General features: G+C 47.4%; 1 protein-coding gene across 5 annotated transcripts in view; it reads right to left on the bottom strand.

Moving 5' to 3' along the window:
• DVL1 (dishevelled segment polarity protein 1) overlaps window positions 1–20,879 on the bottom strand; it is a 70,306-nt gene that overhangs the window by 10,002 nt on the left and 39,425 nt on the right. For 4 of the 5 annotated variants that reach the window (XM_040084330.2, XM_040084334.2, XM_040084333.1 and 1 more), the window contains 8 exons: window positions 17,530–17,642; window positions 11,506–11,644; window positions 7,002–7,095; window positions 5,994–6,063; window positions 5,167–5,306; window positions 4,330–4,406; window positions 3,814–3,881; window positions 1,921–2,070 (listed from right to left, as the gene is read on the bottom strand). In XM_040084330.2, the coding sequence (XP_039940264.1) occupies window positions 1,921–2,070; window positions 3,814–3,881; window positions 4,330–4,406; window positions 5,167–5,306; window positions 5,994–6,063; window positions 7,002–7,095; window positions 11,506–11,644; window positions 17,530–17,642 (851 nt within the window). The remainder of the gene's footprint in view (window positions 1–1,920; window positions 2,071–3,813; window positions 3,882–4,329; window positions 4,407–5,166; window positions 5,307–5,993; window positions 6,064–7,001; window positions 7,096–11,505; window positions 11,645–17,529; window positions 17,643–20,879) is intronic. The other variant, XM_040084331.2, reaches the window with a different exon arrangement.

Below are 20,879 nucleotides of genomic sequence, written 5' to 3'. Positions count from 1 at the left end.
GGATCCCCAGAGCTTTCACACCTTCCTGATCAATTTTTACAATAAAATCAGAACACGGTTGAGGTTGATCTTGTCAAATTCTCCTTCCTGTTCCATCTCCCAGCCCTAGAAAATTCATTTTTATCTGTGTTCGTAGCCCAGGCCCTTCTCCAGCAGGAATTCCAAAACCCTCCTCCCCTCCCAGTTCCCCTCATCACCCACCTTCCAAAAACACAAAGGAACCCCTTTTGTCCTTTTCCAGCCACCCCAAATTTTGGATAAAAAAAGGTACAGCAAGCGTGAAACAATGAAAACTGAAAACGCTTCTTTCCACACATGCACTGCCAATATGCATGAAAACATCCCAGACCAGCTCTGCATGCAGCTTCAATACTTACAAACCTCAAATAAACACTAAAACTTTGCTTTTGCTTTAAGTTAGTTTGGTTAGTGGCAAAAAGCAACGTGTTTGGGAAAAAAAAAAAAATACACCAACAAACTAATATTTGAGTACACGGGGAGCAATAAATTGTATTTTCTTGGAGACCTGAGATCTGCATGCGAACAGAAAATTTATATTTTCTACGTTCTGGCTGCTGTACAAATATGGCAAATTCTGAGACGCATCTGAAATGCATTTTGGTCTGAATTCAGCCAGCTGTGGAAAATTCACCCAGCCCAGGTCAGGGCAGGTAACAGGGCTGAGCTGAAGGACAAAGGTCCCAGTAAAAATCAGGGGGACCCTTTATTCTCTTTCATTCCAGAAAGGAAACATTTTAAGTCACTGGCACAGAAATGAGAAGCTGTCTCCAGAAATGTGGTTTTGCTCCCAAATACCTTTATTTTCAAAGTATGACTGAGAGGGTGCCTGTTCCCCACCTGCCCAGCCCAGCACTATCATCAAGGCACAGGATACATGAATTGTTCAAGAGGAATGCTGAGTACAGACTTGTTTGACAGCAATCAGCAGAGACACTGGATTCCAGCAGTACCTGTAAGGCTCAAAACACGTCTCAGGATAAAGCAGCAGGCAGGAAAGGGGTTTGTTCGCTTCCTGCTGCAGATTATTTCCCCTCAGTGGTGCTGCCTGATGTCTAAAAACACCTATAAAAAAAATCCCCAACCCGGCCTTTTCCTCCAAGGTGAGGTAGAATTCCAGCTTATAAAATCTGTGGTACTTTATAAGCAATACCACACAGGTCTTTAAAATCCTCAGTGTTGTTTTGAGTGAAATAAAAGGAAGAATTAACATTCCTTAAACAAATTTTCCAAGATAAAGTGTTGGAGTGTTATTAACACCAAGGCCATGGGTTTGAGACCTGTCTGGGCCATACACTTAAAATCTGGACTCACTCAACCTTGTGGGTCCTTTCCAGCTAAAAAGATTCTGTGATTAGAGTGCTCTGAGAGGCTTTTGAATTAAAGAAACCTCTCTGAATCATGACAGCCTCCTGGTTTCATGGATGTGCCACAGACCGACAAACCAGGAACAAGGTTGAACTCTAACCATAATTTCACTTGGAATGAAAAAACCCAAGCTACTCCTAAGCTAACTACTTGATTTTTAGCTTGCTCAATAAATTCTAAAAATATTTTAAAAAAAGCACAAAAAGGATAAAAAAAGTATAAAAGAAGGCCATGTGAATATCAGGGAAGGACTTCCCAAACAAAGCACTAACGTTACCAAACGCAGAGGAAGGAGCTCCCCCATCCACCCGAGGGGATAAAACCCCTTAAAATCCACCAGCAACCACTTCTCCCTGAGACAGAACCAAAACACCTCCAACGTTAGCAACCTCCAACCTTCGCCAAAAGCTCTCCTGCTTCCCCCAAGCGTGAGGGAAACCGCTCAAGGCCTGGCTGGCGCTGCCGCTGTCACCGTGCCCGTGGCCGGGCCTCGCTGGGCCCGAGCTGCCCTGGGCTGGCCAGGGGGTGACTTACTTTCCGACTCGGGAATTGAGCTTGTTAGTGAGGAGCTGGTAGATGTGGTGATGCTCATGGAAGGGCTCATACCGTAACGGGGGTACGCTCCCGTCATGGCCGTGGTATGAGAGATCCACGCCGCGGGGTCGATCGGCCGCACCGGCTCAGCTGCGAGCAAAAGGGAACACAGGGGGTCAGGGCTGCGGCAAACACCGACATTTTCAGAGATCTGAGGGGTTTTCTCTTGCTCTCTTGCTGTTTATCTGGTTTTAAAAAGGGTTTTACGTAAGTGAGGTCCTGTAGTCTGCACCACCACTACCAACTACCCCATAGTCTGCACCACCACAAAGACACAGAAAATGGGGTCAGGACTGCGGCAAACACCGACATTTTCAGAGATCTGAGGGGTTTTCTCTTGTTCTCTTGCTGTTTATCTGGTTTTAAAAAGCGTTTTATGTAAGTGAGGTCCTGTAGTCTGCACCACCACTACTACTACCACCTTGTTGTCTGCACCGCCACAAAGGCACAGAAAACGGGGTCAAACTTGCAGCAAACAGCAAGATTTGGAGAGATCTGAGGGGTTTTCTCTTGTTCTCTTGTTGTTTCTCTGGTTTTCCTAAGGGTTTCATATGAGTGAGGTCTCATATGTGTGAGGTCTCTACCCCTGTGGCAGTCTGCACCGCCACAAAGGCACAGAAAATGGGGTCAGGGCTGCAGCAAACACCGAGATTTTCAGAGATCTGAGGGGTTTTCTCTTGTTCTCTTGCTGTTTATCTGGTTTTAAAAAGCGTTTTATGTAAGTGAGTTCCCGTAGTCTGCACCACTACTACTACTACCTTGTTGTCTGCACTGACACAAAGGTACAGAAAATGGGGTCAGAGCTGCAGCAAACACGAAGATTTGGAAATATCTGAGGGGTTTTCTCTTGCTCTCTAGTTGTTTACCTGGTTTTCCTAAGGGTTTTACATAAGTAGTCTGCACCACCACAAAGGTACAGAAAATGGGGTCAAACTTGCAGCAAACACCAAGATTTTCAGGTTTTCTCTTGTTTTCTTGTTGTTTCTCTGGTTTTCCTAAGGGTTTCATATGAGTGAGGTCCCACTGTCTGCACTACCACAAAGGGACAGCAAAAACAGGGTCAGACTTGCAGAACACACCAAAATTTGGAGAAATCTGAGGGGTTTTCTTTTGATTATACTGGTTTTAAAAAGGGTTTCAATGGGGTGAGGTCCTGTAGTCTGCACCAGACAAAAGGCACAGAAAATGGGGTCAGACTTGCAGCAAACACCAAAATTTTGAAAGATCTGAGGGGTTTGCTCTTGTTGTTTCTCTGGTTTTCCTAAGGGTTTTGAGGGAGCTCCCACAGTTTGCATCCCACCGTCTATTGCATTTATTCCACCCTCATCTTCTGTGGACTGGGAACAAACTGGTTCCAGCACCACCAGCACAGCCCTCACCAGCAGGAGGCAGCTGAGTTTGTCACATGAGCACAGATCTTTTACTGCCACTGAAAACAAGATCATTTTCAAGGTGTTTTATGTGTTCCACTGCTTCCCTCACATCTTCAAAACACTCAGTTTAAGTTCTCCCTAGAAGTTCACTGTGGGAAAATGGGGATTTTTAACATTTGGCATAATTATTTCCAAACCTTTTATGAATTGAAAGGTTGAGATCACCTCCCAAAAAGGTTAGGAGCTTGATCCAAAGGTGAACTAAGAGAAAACTCCCAGGAATTCAATGGGCAGTGGAATCTCAGAAAAAAAGTATCTTGAACCTCAGGCTCCCAATACAAAAGTGAACACATAAAAGAAATGAATGGGTAGAATCTGTTAAGATGCCAAAATAGGTGAAAATATTCTAAACCTTGGGGGCTTCCCAGGAACCCAGCACAGAGCCCCAATGTGTACTCACCCCTGGGGATGGTGAAATAACTCCTGGGAGTAGGGTCCCAGCATTTGGCTACTGTTAGGCTGATAGGTCTAGGGAGAAAGAAAACAGGTAAGGATGACTCTTAACTTCCCTACAAGAACTATTTGAAACAAATTTATTCCTATCCAGCAGTCGCCAAGTACGTTCTGAAAATGGTTTTGAAAAGCTTTATAATATTTTTCAGTATGAAGCCCATCGGGACGCTCCTGGTTTTGCACAGAGGATGAGCACTGGTGGTGAAATGTGTTGGAAGATCAGCTCCTGAGATATTAAAATGCTCATCACATAAACAAACAGCGCTGCTGAAACCAGGCAACTCCTCATTGGTGTTGGTTTTGGCCAGAGCCAACCTCACCTATTCACCATTTACACTGAGAAGCTCACAGCTGAGATCGGCCGTGCTGACGGATGTCAAAATGTCGATTTCTCTGAGGTTTTTCTCAGCTCCGGTAACTGCCCGTGGAGGATAAATAGGAAGAGGTTTTGTGATGTGCTCACCCTGGTTTGGAGACGATTTCCCGTAAAACCCGCACGGCGTCGTCGTTGCTCATGTTCTCAAAATTGACATCGTTCACCTGGAACGGCGCAGAAAGCAGAGGTCAGGTGTGCAGCAGGAAACTTCAAGGTGCTTTAATTCCTTAATTAAATCCCCCAATTTATCTGCCTGGTCACTGCTTCCATTCCTTTGAAATGTCATTTCTCAGAGTTCTCTCTGAGAAATCACTCAGAGTTTAGGAGAGCACGGAGGAGATTCCAGCGAAACCGACAGCAGGGATCAGATGAATTATTTAATCTTACAGAGTTTAATTTAGCACTTGTTTTCCTCTGGGAGCAGGGCTGAGTGCAACCCTTAATGCCCATTTTCCTGAGTCCTGTCATGGTGCTGTATTTTCTTCCACTGTTCCCAGCAATTCAAAGCTTGAATTTAAAGAAATCAAACAGAAATTGCTAACAGGAGGACAGTGAAGATGATTTACCTTCACACACTCTGTTAAGTTTTATTTTGCTGTGGGTTTTTTCCAGGCTCCTCAAACTTGTAGAACCTAAACGTGCCACATTTTGCATATAAATCTTTAAGGTCTTTAAGAGTTTGGAGCATGAATCATCCTCATTTTACAGAGAGTAGAATGAGACAGAAAGGGATTTACCCAAATTAATCTCAGGAGCATGGAACAAAGCCCCGATTGTTAAAACACCACTATTTCACACGCACTTCGGTGATCTTTGCGCCACGTTTCTCTGAGGGTGAACGAACTCCGCTGCCTGCTTCGTGCAGCCCCTGGGGCTGGTGGGGTGGCTGAGCAGAGCAGCGGGATTCGGGGGACAGGGACCCACCTGCAGCAGCATGTCCCCCGGCTCGATGCGCCCGTCCGCTGCCACCGCCCCTCCCTTCATGATGGAGCCGATGTAGATGCCACCATCGCCCCGGTCGTTGCTCTGTCCCACAATGCTGATGCCCAGGAAGTTATATTTTTCTAGATGGACACAAAAGCAGACAGAGCCATTGGAATGTGAGCAAGGAGCGAGGCTGCTCCAGCTTTGAAAGATCTCAACACGTCAGCGGGGCAAGGTTTGACTTGCAGCGATCTCAGGCTGCTCTAATGGGGAATATTTGCCCGGCACCTTCAGGGAAAGGCTGCTAAAGACAGGATTTTTTTCATCCAAGACAGCGTTACATTAAAAAAAGAAACGCCCAGCAAGAGGAAGAGCACTGAAAAGACTTGTCCACACCTGGAAATTAGCACTGATCACGTTAAGCAATGTTTGTTCCACATGTCAGAGAGGCAGGAAGGGTTTGGTGCTGCTGAAAGGTGCTGAATTCGCTGGCAGCCCTGCACATTTCTGTCTGGCTGACAAGTGAAACACAGGAGCAGCAGAAATGCAAACCTCCAGTGCCCTTCTACCCTAATCCCTCACCGTTAACTCCACATCCTGGAGCTCCAGCTCCTTCCCTGGAAGGAACATTGATCTGGAAATCAGTTCTGGATTAGGAATGCAGGCAGAATCTGCACAGCAGCAACTCTCAGCTGCTGTTCCCTTTATTCACCTGGCATCCTCTCCAACCGAGGAACTCCCTCCTGGCGCCAGAGGCTCCCTCACCATCACAAAATACATCCCTACCTCTTGAAATTCATCACAAAAACGGTGGCTTGGCCTCTTACCCATGTTGAGTGTGACAGTGATGATGTTCAGGGACATGGTGGAGTCAGTGATGCTGCTGAACGAGGACGACTGCAAAACACAACAGAGAAATCTCAAGGTTTTTAATGGCTCAGGGTAAGAACTGTTGAGGATTAACTCATCAGGAATGGATTAAGAGGTTTCCAATTGAAAAGCATGCAGAAATTATTGAGGCTTCCTCAAAATTATGCTTCATTTAGGAACCTGGAGGAAAGAAATCTGAGCAGAGTCTGCACTTCCTCCAAGGGTTTGATCACAGAATTCACAGAGCACGTTCCTGTATTGGGGTTTCTCAACTGAACTTCCCCTGGAATTATTTCTGCTTCCTGGCTGTGACTGACAGGCAAACATTCAGATGCTGAAGTGCCCGGTGGAGTGGGAATTATTGCACCCACAGCTCCTCCCTAAAGGGAGGAGTGAACAGCACAGGATCCAGCAGGAACTGAGAGGAGAGACACACCCCTGCCTCCAAAATTAAATACAAAGGTGCTTATCAAAGATCTTCTAAAACCCCATCCTGTGATAAAATGTGTGTGAGGTCATTCTTTAGTGTGTGAAGACTGAGACTGAGGGGAGAACAAAACAGGTACTTCAGGAGTCTGTCCGTGGGGTCACCCTCATCCTGCTGCCAAGGGCAAAGGAAAAGATTTGGGATTTCCTATGAACTTGGATTTCTCCTTCCAGCAGAATGCAGGTCTCAGGGTATCTCACACCCCTTTCCACATCATAATGGAGCCTCTCCTCCAGAGACTGGTCTTGGGAAAGACAAGAAATGGGATCACCAGACAGTGAAAGGAGAAAGGGAGAGGTGAAAACTTCACTTTGGAACCGCAGAGCTCCAAATGCGGAGATTTAGCACAGACTGGAGCCACAAGGAGCCTTCCAGTGAATTCTACAGGCACAGACCTGTCCTGGATCCCTTCCCGAGTCAACAGCTCCACTCAAAAACCACAGTTCACCTCCCTGGGGAGCGCTGGTGCCAGCCTTACCCTGTCAATCTGCCGCATCCTCTGTTTCCTCCTCCGGCGCTTGTGCTTGCGGATGAGCCGGGATGAGGTGCTCTGCTCCGTGGAGCTGCTCAGCCTGGGGGGAAAGCAGAGCAAATGTCACCCCTGAGAGGCTCAGCCACAAAGAGCTGGTTCCTGCAGCAGCAGGAGAGGGGAAATCGCTCAGAGTTTAGGAGAGCACGGAGGAGATTCCAGCGAAACCGACAGCAGGGATCAGATAAATTATTTAATCTTACAGAGTTTAATTTAGCACTTGTTTTCCTCTGGGAGCAGGGCTGAGTGCAACCCTTAATGCCCATTTTCCTGAGTCCTGTCATGGTGCTGTATTTTCTTCCACTGTTCCCAGCAATTCCAAGCTTGAATTTAAAGAAATCAAACAGAAATTGCTAACAGGAGGACAGTGAAGATGATCTACATTCACACATTCTTTTTTATTTTGCTGTGGGTTTCTTCCAGGCTCTTCAAACCCGTAGAACCTAAACGTGCCACATTTTACATATAAATCTTTAAGGTCTTTAAGAGTTTGGAGCATGAATCATCCTCATTTTACAGAGAGTAGAATGAGACAGAAAGGGATTTGCCCAAATTAATTTCAGGAGCATGGAACAAAGCCTAGATTATTAAAACACCACTACAACACCAGAGACATCTCTCCTCTATTTAATATGTTAAGAATGGCAAAAAAAGAAAAAAAAAAAAAAAAAAAAAAAAAAAAAAGACAAAGCAACGCTCCATCATTAACCAAGATTTAAAAATCCAACCTTTTGCAACACAAAACAAACAGCGCCAGGCTTTTCCCCAGTTTCCACATCCCTGCCCTTCCGTGTTCCAGCCACATGCAGGAATGTGAGAATACCTCAAAAACTCGATGCCAGCAATTCCAAAAAGGAGCTTGGTGTCCTGAGAGCACAGGAAACCCCCGTGGCCTGAAGTATTTTTATCAAGTGGCACCCCTGGAGATGCTGGAGCTGCTGAGAGGGTGTGAGTCTCCTGACATTCCCTTCCAGTTCACACAACTATTTCAGGCACGTTAACCTCACACACTCCTTTTACCCCTCCCAGCAAGGGGAATTGAAGAGCCAAGGGGTGGGATTTTTCAAAAGGAGATGCAAAATGTGATAATTCCTGATGTGTGGAACAGCTCACAACAGCACCTGGGCTTGGGAGGTTTTACCTGCCAACAGGAAAAAAAAAAAAAAAACAACCAAGGAGGTGTCAAACCCAGGGCTCCCCAAACTGGGCTTGTTCAACACCCACCAAAAACTGACACAAAAAGCTCCACTTATATTTTGCTATCAATATTCCCCCCTTTCCTGCTTCTTCTCCCATCTCCTTCTCCTCCTCTTCCCTCCCACAACATCTCACCAGAGGATTCAGCTAAAACTTCCCAGCTTAGGAGAACATGAGGAAAACCCAGGCACGCTGCACACACCGCAGTGAAGCTGCCTGCTCTCTGAAAGGGCATTTTTCTCTCAAATTAAACCATCAAAACCAGAGTTTCTTGGCAAATCTCTGAGTTTCTGTTGCCAGCTGGTAATATTGTTGTATTTTTGCCGTTCTGCTCGGTATCAGGATGGAGGGATGAGAATCAGCTCCTCAGAAAAGCCCCAGTTCAGGTTTAGTTCAAGAGGATACAAAACATTTCAGGGAAAAAAAGTGGAGCTAAAGCAGCCTCTCGCATCAGCTGCATGGAAGCGATGATCAGGAGGCTCTGCAGGAACGTTTTTACACCTATTTTCATGTAGCTGTGGCACACTTCATCATCTTTCCCTGTAATTTCTGCTCAATCCACAGCCTTAATGCATCCTGGCTGAATCCTTAATATTCTGGGAGCATCTGGATGCTCGAAAGCAGCTCAAACCTACTCTAATGAGGAATATTTTGCTCTCTGAAGCATCTCCAGAAATGCTGGGTAGAAGTTGTTATTATTACAATCTGATGAGCAAGACAAGATGGCAAATTAGAGCTTTTGAGACAAATAAAGTGCAAAGATGAAAAACAAATCTGGAGTTATCACTACCAATTAATTTCCTGCACCAGCTACTGCCCAAAACCCTGACTGCACTGCTAACACAAAGGTCAATAAATACCACAGAAGATTTTTTTAAAAATATTGTAATAATAATATTTTTGCTCCATTCTACAATTCCCAAAGGATGAGGGAAAAAGGCAACATTTGTTAAAGAAAGCTTATCCACGTGGCTTAAAAAGAAATTATGGAAATTTCTTAAATGAGAAGTATACATTATTATTTTGCAGTGAATTCTTTTAGTTGCATTGAACTGAGAGCAGCAATTGCTGACAGTAATCCTACAGCTACAGATGTCAGATTTGTTAGACCTTTACTTTGGAGAAGACAGAAAAAAAGGCTTTTACTGTGAAGTTCCCATCAACCTCTGTTCAAAATCCTACCTGCAAAAAACACAAACGTTCAATTATATCACACTTTGAGAAGAAAGGAAAGAAATCATTGTGCCACTCTGCACTGTCCTGGAATGTCTGTGAACACGTTAATTCACCAAAACATGACATTGTTCTTTAACTGAAGGCAGCAGAGCCTCCTTGGGCTGGGAATTCCCCAGCTCTGCTGCACTGCTCCGAGTTCAAATAAAACCAAACACACAGAGTCAGAAAAGCATCCTCAGCCTCACGAGCTCTTCCCTTCCAGGACAGCGACATCCTTTCCATCTGATTTCCTCCCTCAGCAGAACCCATCACTGGCAGGAACCAAACTCACCCCTGAGACCCCTCTGTCCCCAGGCTGGTGCCTCCAGCAGCTCTGGAACCTTCTCCATTTGCTCTTTTGCCTGATTTGCCTCTACAGAAAACTTCTCCCTGCCAGCACAGTGTCTCCCGTGCCTGAGATCATCACCCCTGGAACACAGCAGCATACCTTGGAGCATTCCTTTGAGTGGTTCTTCCTGACTACCCGGCCTGGCAGCTCTGCCCCGTGCCAAAAGCTCCTGCCCCAGCCTCCAGAGGAAAAGGCAGGAGCAGCAGCTTCCAAGAATCTCTTTCTTCTCAGGTCAGGCTCAGGAAGTTTTGCTGTTTTTATTCACAGAGAAAGATTTCACCGTGTCTGCTCTGATGTGCCCCAGTGGCCACCCTGAGCTAATCCTGCCCCACTGCATTGCTTGCTGCCATGGAAATCATTCATTTATTTGCAACGAACACAAATCAGCTGCAGGGTTGTTGTTGTTGTTGTTGTGGGCTCGAGTTTTTAGGGGAGGGCTCGAAGCCCTAAAGGCTTTGGGAAGGCTCAGGGTGCATTCAGGGTTAAGGACTCATCTCACCAACCCCCCATGCAGGTGAATATCCAGAAAGGTGATTTTTTTTTTTTTTTTGTATCTCCAGGTGTTGGCAACTTCATCGTGGAATTGTTTGGGTTGGAAGGGACCTTAAACTCATCTCATTCCAACCCCTGCATTTAGTTACCCTTTCACCCCTTAGGAAACACAGCCTTTAATCAGAACTGTGAGATCTCTAAGCCCTGACCAACTCCAAGACCCAACAGATCCACCAAGATCCGTAAGCTGGTGACATCTGGGATCACAGCAAGGAGCTCAGGATCTCCAGGAGTAGTTGCTTTCTGCTGTTTTTATTAAAATTGCCATGTTCTGCCTTATTTTAGCTGCAGATTCCCATGATCCACCAGAGATCTGTCACCCTGTTGTTCTCTGACAAATCCAAAATGGATTTTCAGAGTCCATGAGGATGAACAACAGCTCTAGAGCCAGTGGCCAGGAAAAGGAAGAATATTCTAGAGAATGTGGCCAGGAAAAGGAAGAAAAATATTTTAGATTGGTTTTACATCCATGAAAATAAGCATTCTGAAGCCACAAAATGTATTGGCTTAAAGACTTCTTAAAAATAAAAAAATCTTTAGATATAACAAAGATGTCTTGAAATGAGATGTGTTTTTCAAGCAGGGAATAACTCACATGCTCTGCCTGCACAAAAAGAAAGAAATAATGAAGAAGCCATAAATACACGGCAGCCAAGGCTGCCTTTGCAACAGCATTGACTTTGATGAATTCCTGAAGTGCTCACAGGTCTCAGACTGTGCAATTACCCAGGAATTCCTTTATAATTGAGCTCCAGTGAAGTGCACACTTATTAGGAATCTCTGCTGACAGTATTTGGTTTTAATATTCACACCCTTACTTCATAAATAGGTAAGCAGTGCTTTGATCTTGAAATGTGGCCACTCTTGCTACGAAAAGGAGAGGAACAGAGCTTTACTTTCAACTGGAACAGTGGTTTGGACAGCCTGGACAGTGACCCAGTAACTGAGCAGTGATTCCCCACAACGAGGTCACCAACGAACGCCCCGCGCTCAGATCACAGAAGAAATGAAAGGAAAATTAAAAGAAAGAAATAAATACATTTTAAAACAAAGAGAGAGGAGGGGAAGAAGAAGAGAGAAGATGAGCTCAGAAGCGCCCAGGAAGATGCCAAGAGGCTCTGTGCCCTGGCTGGGCTGTACCTGCTGGTGTTGTCATCGTCCTCGGAGTCGATGAAGCTGCTGGACTCCAGCTCGCTGCTCATCATGGTGGAGGAGCTGTCGTAGCCAGGGGGGTGCTCACGGTGCCTGTCCAGCTTGGGGTGCCCATTGATCCTGGGGACTGGGAAAGCACAGCAGGAGCAGTGTTACAGCACGGGGGAGGAGGAGGTGCAGGGAGCAGCAGGACCATCACAGAACGGCTCTGCAGGAGGAGCTTCCTGCCAAAACCAAGCTCTTTGCAGGGCCTGATCCCTCTCAGCACTGGAGAACCTCCTGTCCTCCTGGCCTGCCCTTTCCCACCTGCCCATGGGCCAGCCTTTACCTCTGTCAGGCACGGAAAAGCACCATAAAGGTACCAGACAGCAACAGAAGCTGTGTCAATGGGAAGGGACGGGAAAAAGCACTTTGAGTTTGGCATGGACAGTCCCAGCGGCACAGAAATCCCAAAAGCAACGTTCAGAAATCCTGAAAACAGCATTCCTGGATGACTTTTATTAATATCTTACCCATAAAAGCACTTTTACCTGGGCCTGTGCCACACGTTCCTGTCCCTGGTGCGGGCAGTGCAGGGCATCAAACGCTGCCTGCCCCGTTCAGGTGTTCCAGAACAATCCTTTGCTAATCCCTGGCTGTGTGAACGCTGTCAGACACAAACATTCCCACGGATAATCCCCTCCCAAAAATGCAGTTTACTTGAAGGCTGCAGTGACTCATCTTTTTCTAGAGATATTTTAGGGGTTTTCCTCGGCAAAGCAAACTCCCCCAGCACGTTCCATTAGAATATCCTTCATTTCCAAGTGCTCTGTTTCACCAGGAATGTTCCTTTCCCTGGAGCAAGAAACACTGAGCTCGATAAGGTAAAGAAGTCACCATAACAGGCTTCAAGGACAGGCTGAGATTTTAAACCACCCTCTCCAAAAACACAACTCCCAGCTCTAAAGGAGTTGCTCTTCAATCCCAGAACAGAAAACCTGCTTAAGGGAGCAAAGCCTGCAGTAGGAATTATACCTGATGCATGCTGAGAGTTAATTATTAAAGTAATATGGTTTGCTTTTCAAGTGAAGCATCAGAGAAAGTTTGACAAAGCGATGCTCAGTGTTTATTAAAGATTTCCAGCACCAGGAGAACAATCAGGGATAGAGGGAGCCAAGGCATGGAATAAATCTGGTTTTTACCTCCCAAGCAGCACCAGGTAGTCTTGAGCTCAAAGGAAAGGTTTCCTGTGTAATTAAGGCGTGCATTTAAATCCATAAAGTTTTTTTGCAATTTCCCTGCCCAAGTAAAATTCCCTTTTCCAAGTTTTTCTAATGTTAGCCAGCATTGTTTGGAGGCAATAAACCATTATTATAATTGAGTACTTTCGCAAACCACTATTATAAAGGGTTTACTCATGAAATATTCCCATGTAATTTTCCAAAGCAACAAGAACTTCTGTTGCTTGAAGAGAGAAAAGGGGGAGCTCTGACATCCTGATTTTTTTTTCCCAGATCAGTTTTCCTTGGGACTTCCTTGGTGTTTGTATCTGCAGCATCACACACCTCCCCCCACCTCCCCAAAAAAAAGTTTTATCATGTTCCTCAAGCCACCACATTCTCTTTGTGAGGATTATTTTGAAATCAGGGAATATACAAGTTTAAAGAAGAATCAATCATTCCCTGCTCTGGTTCAGAGCCTGTCCCACTAATGACCAGGGACTTTCTGCCCTGCTGACCCCCCTGCCCTGTCCCTTCATTAGAGGAGGACAGAGTTCAGCAGGACACGGTGACAAAAGCCCTTCGGTGCCTCCAGGAGCTGAGAATAAAGCATAGCCTGGGAGGGTAGAACGTGTCCTCCTGGACTTTTATCAGCAGCAGAGCAGGCCCTGCCGGAGGGACAAAAGCACATCAAAGAGCAAATCAAACAAGGCCTGCAAGCAGAAAGGGAAGAGCAGCATCTGCTCAAGGGTTCTGTGTGCTCAGAGCAGGTTCTGCACAGAGAACAAGGGTGAGGGAGGCTCAGAGAGAGGGGACAAGCTGCCAGCTCGGAGGGACTGCAACAACCCTCCCAACCCCTTCCAAAGGCCCCTCCTGTGGCAATTCCAGGATGCTTTAATGCTTTAAAACATCCAAAAGTGTCTTAAAATCCCGACACTTCCCATTTATGAACAGGAATTATTAATTACAGGAGTTATTAATTCCGCAGTAAGGACTTGGAACCCTGCTGGGGGCAGGGCTGAGCCCCTGCTGTTTAAATCGGGAAGGACAATGGGATTGTCCACTCCTGCCTCACGGACACACCCCTGGACCCTGACTTCCCTTGGGACTGAAGCTCCCTGGAACCTCAGCCAGGCTCAAACATTCCCATCCCAGCTGCTTTCCAGCCCTCCTGCAGATCCCCTGGCACACAGCGTGGTAAAAACCCCCCACATCGCAGCAGCAAGGGGAAATCTGCCACAGCTCCTCCTCCCAGGCGTTTGGGATGTGGGAGCCTGCCCACACCAGGAGCTCCTCCAGGCACAGAAAGTAAAGGCACTCGAGTTTACACGACAAGCTTCGTTATTTTTGTTATCTGAGAACTTTATGAACAAGTTTTTTCTCAGCTGGCTGCACAAGAGTTAAGCTCACCCCACAGCAAACCGGGCGTCGAAACCCCAGCGTCGACACTTGACATCCGCACGCTTGTCAGGAACCCAGCAGCAGCTACGAAACATTCCTCAACACCCAAAAAAATACCCCTAAAAACCCTCTTGTCCCTTAATTACCTCCCTAATTAGAGCTCCCACAGTCCCCTTTCCCACTCCTCCTCAGCGAACTGACAGGGGAGCTTTGTTCCTCCCAGCCAGGGGTCCCCAAAACATGTGCCAGGCAGACCTCCCACGGCCCTAATTAACATCCTCACTCTACTTTCACTTAATAGGACTTTGTCAACCTCCCAAAGCAATGAGGACTTTTGTTGCTTGAAGAGAGAAAAGGGGGAGCTCTGACATCTTGATTATTTTTTTTTTTCCAGATCAGTTTTCCTCGAGGTTTTCTTGGTGCTTGTGTCTGCAGCGTCACACAGCTCCAAAAAAAAAGAGTTTTATCATGTTCCTCAAGCCACCACGTTCTCTTTGCGGGGATTATTTTGAAATCAGAGAATGCACAAGCGCAGATGGAGATTCATTGTCTGTGCATTTAAAATAGGAATAGAGTTTAAGGGAAATGGGTGGAAGAGCTTAAGGACACCCCAAATCCTTCTGGATTTTTAATGGGAAGAGGTGTGAAAACGCTGTCAGATCATCCAGGTGTGTCCCACACCTTCCAGCCACAGCTGGAATCAGTATTTATCACAGCCTGTGTTTGTGTGGAGTTGCCCAGTAGCAATTCAGCAGAAGCAGCTTTTCTGGGGTGAGTAATCCTGCAGCAATGAAGGAAAACATCCAGGCTGCTGTGGTGAACAATCCACCCGTGGTACCACACTTAATTATCACCCACCGGAGAACCTGGGGAATTCACCATCACCCCAACCCCAAATCAAACCCCTGCAAGGTTCTTGTTGCAGCTCAAGCCCAGACTGAAAGCTGGCAACGTCTTCCAGTAAAATCAGGAGGCAATTTTTGTAAATTAAAATGGAGAGTAGCACAGATCTTAGTTTAGTGTCCCTTTCCTTCCCTGGGGTTTTCCCAACCTTAGTTGTGTGGAACCTCTCAATTCCAGTGCTCAGTGGACTCAGCCTGTTTGACCTGTTCTGGTTTTAGCTCGGTTTTTATCCATTCCCAAACGGTTCCTTCACACCTTTTCTCACTTCCCCTGTTTGAAATGAAGGCTGAAACACCCTGCTCCTCTTTTCTTGTGGAGCAAGAACTCCTTTCCCTCGAGGGAATCCAGGGAAATCCTCTTTGCCAGGGTGGGTGACTCCGTGTACCAAACAGTTACAAACACAGGTAATTGTCCAGCTGGGTGAGCTGCTCCCGTGCCTCGGGAGGCAAACCCCTGGCACCAAGCTGTGAGGAACACAGAGCTCCGGGAGCTCCCTCACCCTGCCCCTCTGCCCAGCAGCAGGGCTGTAATTTGGGCATTATTCAAACGAGTCTCTGCAGGAGCACACCAAACACTCCCACTGCATCTCCTGCTCCCTGCAGGGAAAGGAGGATTTTCCCCTTCCACAAAGAGGGGAGAGGACACAGCTGCTGGCGCAGGGATCCCGGTGTCACAGCCCCTTCCCCACCCCTGTCCCCTTTTCCTAGGGCTGTTCCCCCATTTTCTCTCCAGCTGGGCTCCAGACAAGATGTAAAGGTGCAAGGAAAGAGTGACTCTGGGATCAGTGTTATGAAAGGGCCTTAAAATCATTCCCAGGATTGGGGTATTTCACTTCTTTTAGTATTGTCAAGTGGCAGTTCAGGACACAGAGCTGAACTGGGCATTTCAGACTTGCTTCCCACTGAAAACAACACACTCGTGGTGTCATTTTGTGCACTGGATGTTGTTAAATGAAACACTGTTGTGAGCACAGAAACACTGTGGACATTAAATAACGTCTTTTAAAGCAGTTCTCCTCGCTTTATCCACCTTGACAGAACTCACCTGCTGCAGGCAGGAGGTCTCAATTCAGAGAGCAGGTGATGTTAGTGACAGGTTTTGACAAAAGGAGGGAATTTTACCCCGTTTCTTTCTCAAAGGAATTGCATGAATTGGTTTCAGACCACTCCAGGCAGAAACTCCCGGGCACAAACAACTCCATCCACCAGCACCAGCTCTTACGCCATAAATACCCACAGCAAAACACGCACTGATTCAATGCTCAAAACAACTCCCCTTTTCACATTCTTCCTGCAACAACTTTTTCATCAACACTGTGAGAGGACTGTGCCTCTTTCTGTCAGCTCCCAAAGGAATTTGCAGTCAGGATCCAGCACAGACAGCTCTCTGCTCCTCCCACGGAGGGATTTCCATTCACCCCTCATCAGTGACACTTTGGAAGGGTTAAATGAACAGAAACCTTCAGCATAAATCTGATTTCTGGTGTTCTTTGCTGGGTGGAGCTGTGAATAAAGGCTATGATGGCATTTCTTGGGCCCAAGCATTCCAAATTCTGGACCATTTAAAACACAATGGATGGCACCTATTAATTCTTAATTAAGCCTGGAAATTCTTGTCTGGCAATGAATGAAAAAACCCAAGCTTACTTTGATGTGCAGACCAGAGGCAAGAGATGGAGTCCTGCATTTTATAGGTGCACTTTGGGTGTATTTAAGTCTAAAAAAAGATCTTCAGACCAGCAGAAAACACCACAGCTGATCCAAGCCTTGAGAAATCAACAGCCAGTCCTCTCCAAGCTATTCATCTTCCCATGCTACAGAAAGCTCTGCATTTTGTCAAAAACAATCCCTCTGCCACTTCACCTCTCGGAAAAACGCTGAGCTTCAAAGAGTTTCAGAGCAATTATCTAATTATTCCATTAAAATAATCAGAGTCCCTGGAAGCAGGCAGGAATGCAGCCACGAGTCCCTCGTGCTCGTGATGCAGGAGCTGCTGCTCTGAGAGGTGTGAGGAGAACTGGGCAAGGGGGAGAATGAGTGATGCTTTAAGTTTTATCTTCGCTGTGTTTCGGGTTCTGTGGTGCCCAGGGTGCGGCTCTGAGCTCACACTCAGCGTCACTCAGCTCTGCACACAGCAGGGCACAAAACAAATCCTGTTCCACATGGACACCAAGGACAGCTGGGACAAGTGCTCAGCCCAAAAGCACAAACAGTGGTGAAGGGAGAAACAAGAAAGATGGGACTGCAAAACCTGGAGCTGGAATGGGACAATGAAACCCCAATGTGCAAATGGAGCAAAACCTATGAAAGTGTGAGACCTCGTGACCAAGAGTCCATTTTGTGTCCATTTTGTGGCCATTTTAGGTCAATTTTGTGTCCATTTTGGCTCCACCTTGGGTGCAGCCCTGCCCAGGCTCTTGTCCTGCCCAAGGCAGATCCTAAAGGCCTTTCAATAAATCTCTGCTTTATTCTCCAGCTCAGCCTCCCCAGCCGTCGGGAGCAGCACTCACCGTCCTCGTGGCCGTCGCGGTTCCTGCGCCGGTGCCGCTCGCGCCGGTGGCTGATCACGGACTCTGTCCCTGTCTCGTTGTCCAGGCCATCCCTGCTGCTGGCAGCGTTGGGGCTGTCACAGAACAAATGGGGACAATCACTGGACTCAGCTCTTTTTCCCTTCCCCACACGGACAGGCGCAGCTGGGAGCCGTGCAGAAGGCACAGAACCGCTCTGAGCACGGCAAACTGGGCTGCTGGGCCCACCCCAAAAACCAGCTGAGGGGTGAAAGAGAACCCAAAACCATCTGAGAGGTGGAAAGAGAACCCAAAATCACCTGAGGGGTGAAAAGAGAATCCCAAAACCACCTGAGGGGTGAAAAGAGAACCCAAAATCACCTGAGGGGTGAAAAGAGAACCCACACAAACACCTGAGGGGTGAAAAGAGAATCCCAAAACCACCTGAGGGGTGAAAAGAGAATCCCAAAACCACCTGAGGGGTGAAAAGAGAACCCACACAAACACCTGAGGGGTGAAAAGAGAATCCCAAAATCACCTGAGAGGTGAAAAGAGAATCCCAAAACCACCTGAGGGGTGAAAAGAGAATCCCAAAACCACCTGAGGGGTGAAAAGAGAACCCACACAAACACCTGAGGGGTGAGAAGAGAACCCCGAATGGAAGCCCTGAGACCCAGAGGTGCTTGCAGGAGCGCCTGCACATCCCCCTGACGCTGGGAAAGCTGCCCCAGGGCTGTGCAGGACATTCCCCCGGGAAGAAAGGCTCCTGCTGGGCCAGGACAAGGATCCTCCTGGCTCCTGCTGAGACCCCAGCCAAGAGCAGCAGCTGCAGCTCTCTGGCCACTTCTCACTTGCAGCTCCGGCCTCGGAGGGCGAAGCCTTGCAAAGCTCACGGTAACTCCGAGCCAGAGGCACGGAATGTCCTGTGTTGAAAGGGCCCCTAAATCCCAGCCAGAGGCACCCGTGCCGCGGCAGGGACACCTGCCACTGCCCCAGGCTGCTCCAGCCGGGCCCGGGACACTGCCAGGGATGGAGCAGCCGGAGCTGCTCGGGGAAATCCATCCCAGCCCCTCCCCGGCCTGGCAGGGAAGGATTCCTTGCCAATATCCAACCTAAACTCACTCTCTGCCACTGTGAATCCATTCCCCCTTGTCGTGCAGGAGAACACCTGGGAGCACGTCTCAGTCCCCCCCAAAATGCCAGGGTGGGTTCAGCGGTGCCACACACGGCCCAGGTCAGCCCTGGCCATCCCAGCAGCACCATCTACTGACTCCTGCTCGGAATTCCCACTCCTGCATCACCTCAGAACCCGAACCTGCCTCCAAACTGCTCATCTAAACCAGGTGTAAAATGAACTCCCGGCTGCTTTGTTCCCTCCCCAGTGCCCAGCCCATTAAATGCAGCTCCGTTTTCACGTGAGGAAGCAACTCAGAGCTCTCACCCCTGCACCTCCACCACCAAACTGGGCTCAAAGGGGATTTGGCAACCCCCAAAAAATCCCCCTTCCAAAATCCCCTCAAAGATGCACCCAAAATGCAGGAACCCCCCTGTGGCTAGGCACCTCTGGGAGGTACCCCAAAAACACCTCAATATCATCCCAAAAAAATCCCCCCGAGTCCAACCAAATTCCCTCCAAAAATCCCTCAAAAAAATCCCCCCAATGCCCCATCAAATTCCTCCCAATATCACCCCCCAAAAAATCCCCCCAAATCCAACCAAATTCCCTCCAAAAATCCCTCAAAAAAATCCCCCCAATGCCCCATCAAATTCCTCCCAATATCACCCCCCAAAAAATCCCCCCAAATCCAACCAAATTCCCTCCAAAAATCCCTCAAAAAATCCCCCCAATGCCCCACCAAATCCCTCCCAAAAATCCTCCTTGAAATGCCCCTACAAACGGAGCATGAAATGCAGGACGAGCTCCAGAACCCGCAGCAGGGAGGGGGAGAAAAAAAAATAATAAAAGTTTTATTTGGATTTCATCAACGGTGAAGCCAAAATATCAACGCTGTCGGGCAGGGAGCGGAGTTGTCACCTCAGCTCCGATAAGGATCTCGCTCCCTTGCTTCACCTTTTCCTTGGATTCTTCGCTGTCCAGCACCATTTCTGTTTGTACAATTGCACAAGACCCAGCTCAGCTGGCACTTATTTATATAAGGCCTCCATCAACACTGAAGGAGATGACAAATCTTTGGTAGCTTGAAGAGTATTTAAATAAAATCGCAGGGATTTAGGAATCAGGAAGGTACAAGTCACTCTTATTGCACAACCACCACAAAATCCCAGGAAATGTAATTTTCCATAAGAGGACTACGGTCATGATTCAGGTTCATTTTCCAATGAAAGACTTGCTAAGCTCAACTTAACAGCGAAACAAATAATTTCAGAGTATAGTGGATTCTTTATCACTTTAAATCTGCAGTGGGTGTGCTTTAAAATGAAATTCTAGTGGTGACAGAATTTCGAGCTTCGTGCAGAGTAACTGAGGTTCTCTGCCCTGGGTTACGGCCTGAACTCATCATTACATTCTCTTCTGGACTGAAAAAATGAAACACAACAGAAAAATCTGCCGTGAAACGTTGAGATGTGGGAAACTGAGGAGGAGAACCCAAAAAATCATCAGGGAAAACCAAGTTTTAGTCTAGGAAAACTCCCCACAAGGCACATTCTCTACTGGAGATGAAATAAAAGAAAGAGAAAGGGCTGGAAGAGAGGGCAAGCAGGAAGGTGATTTATCTGGGAATGGGAACAGAGGCAGAAAACACCATCTGAGCAGCGTCCTTCAGCCCTCTGAGCATCCCCACGTTCCCTCTGGAATATTTGGGAACACTCTGGAAGCAGCAGCAGGATCAGCTGGAGCCAGGGCTCTGGCAGTGAGCAGCCCCTCAAACCTCGTGCCTAATTCCGAGCTAATTACCCTCTGAAACAAAGCTCGAGCTGTTCCAGGCAGGTCTAAGAGGGAAAACAAAAGCCTGGTTTTATTTTCTGGCCAGTTCAGAACACAGGAGGGCAGCACAGCCCTTGCAAGGCACTCCCAGGCAGGGTCGGGATTTCCCAGCATTTCTTGTCCCCTCTAAAAGGTTTTTATCTGGAAAAGAGTCACACACAACACTGAGGGCTCTTCCAGCCATCCCCAAAAAATGGGAAACGAGCAAATCCAGGCTGCATTTCCTTCTCCAAACACAGCCTAAGAGCACAAGGCCCTGCTTGAAATCCTCCTGGGGGGAAATTCCGAGGCCCTCCCTGGAAATGAAGGTATCCTAAGGATTCCCCTTGGATCAGGAACAGGAAATAACAGTATCAAGGCAGATATTCCCAGCCTGGCCACACACAGATGGAGCTGGCAGCCTCTG

The sequence above is a fragment of the Hirundo rustica genome, chromosome 22 (assembly GCF_015227805.2).
Source record: "Hirundo rustica isolate bHirRus1 chromosome 22, bHirRus1.pri.v3, whole genome shotgun sequence".
NCBI classification, from domain to species: domain Eukaryota; kingdom Metazoa; phylum Chordata; class Aves; order Passeriformes; family Hirundinidae; genus Hirundo; species Hirundo rustica.
This window is presented reverse-complemented; position numbering and strand designations above follow the sequence as displayed.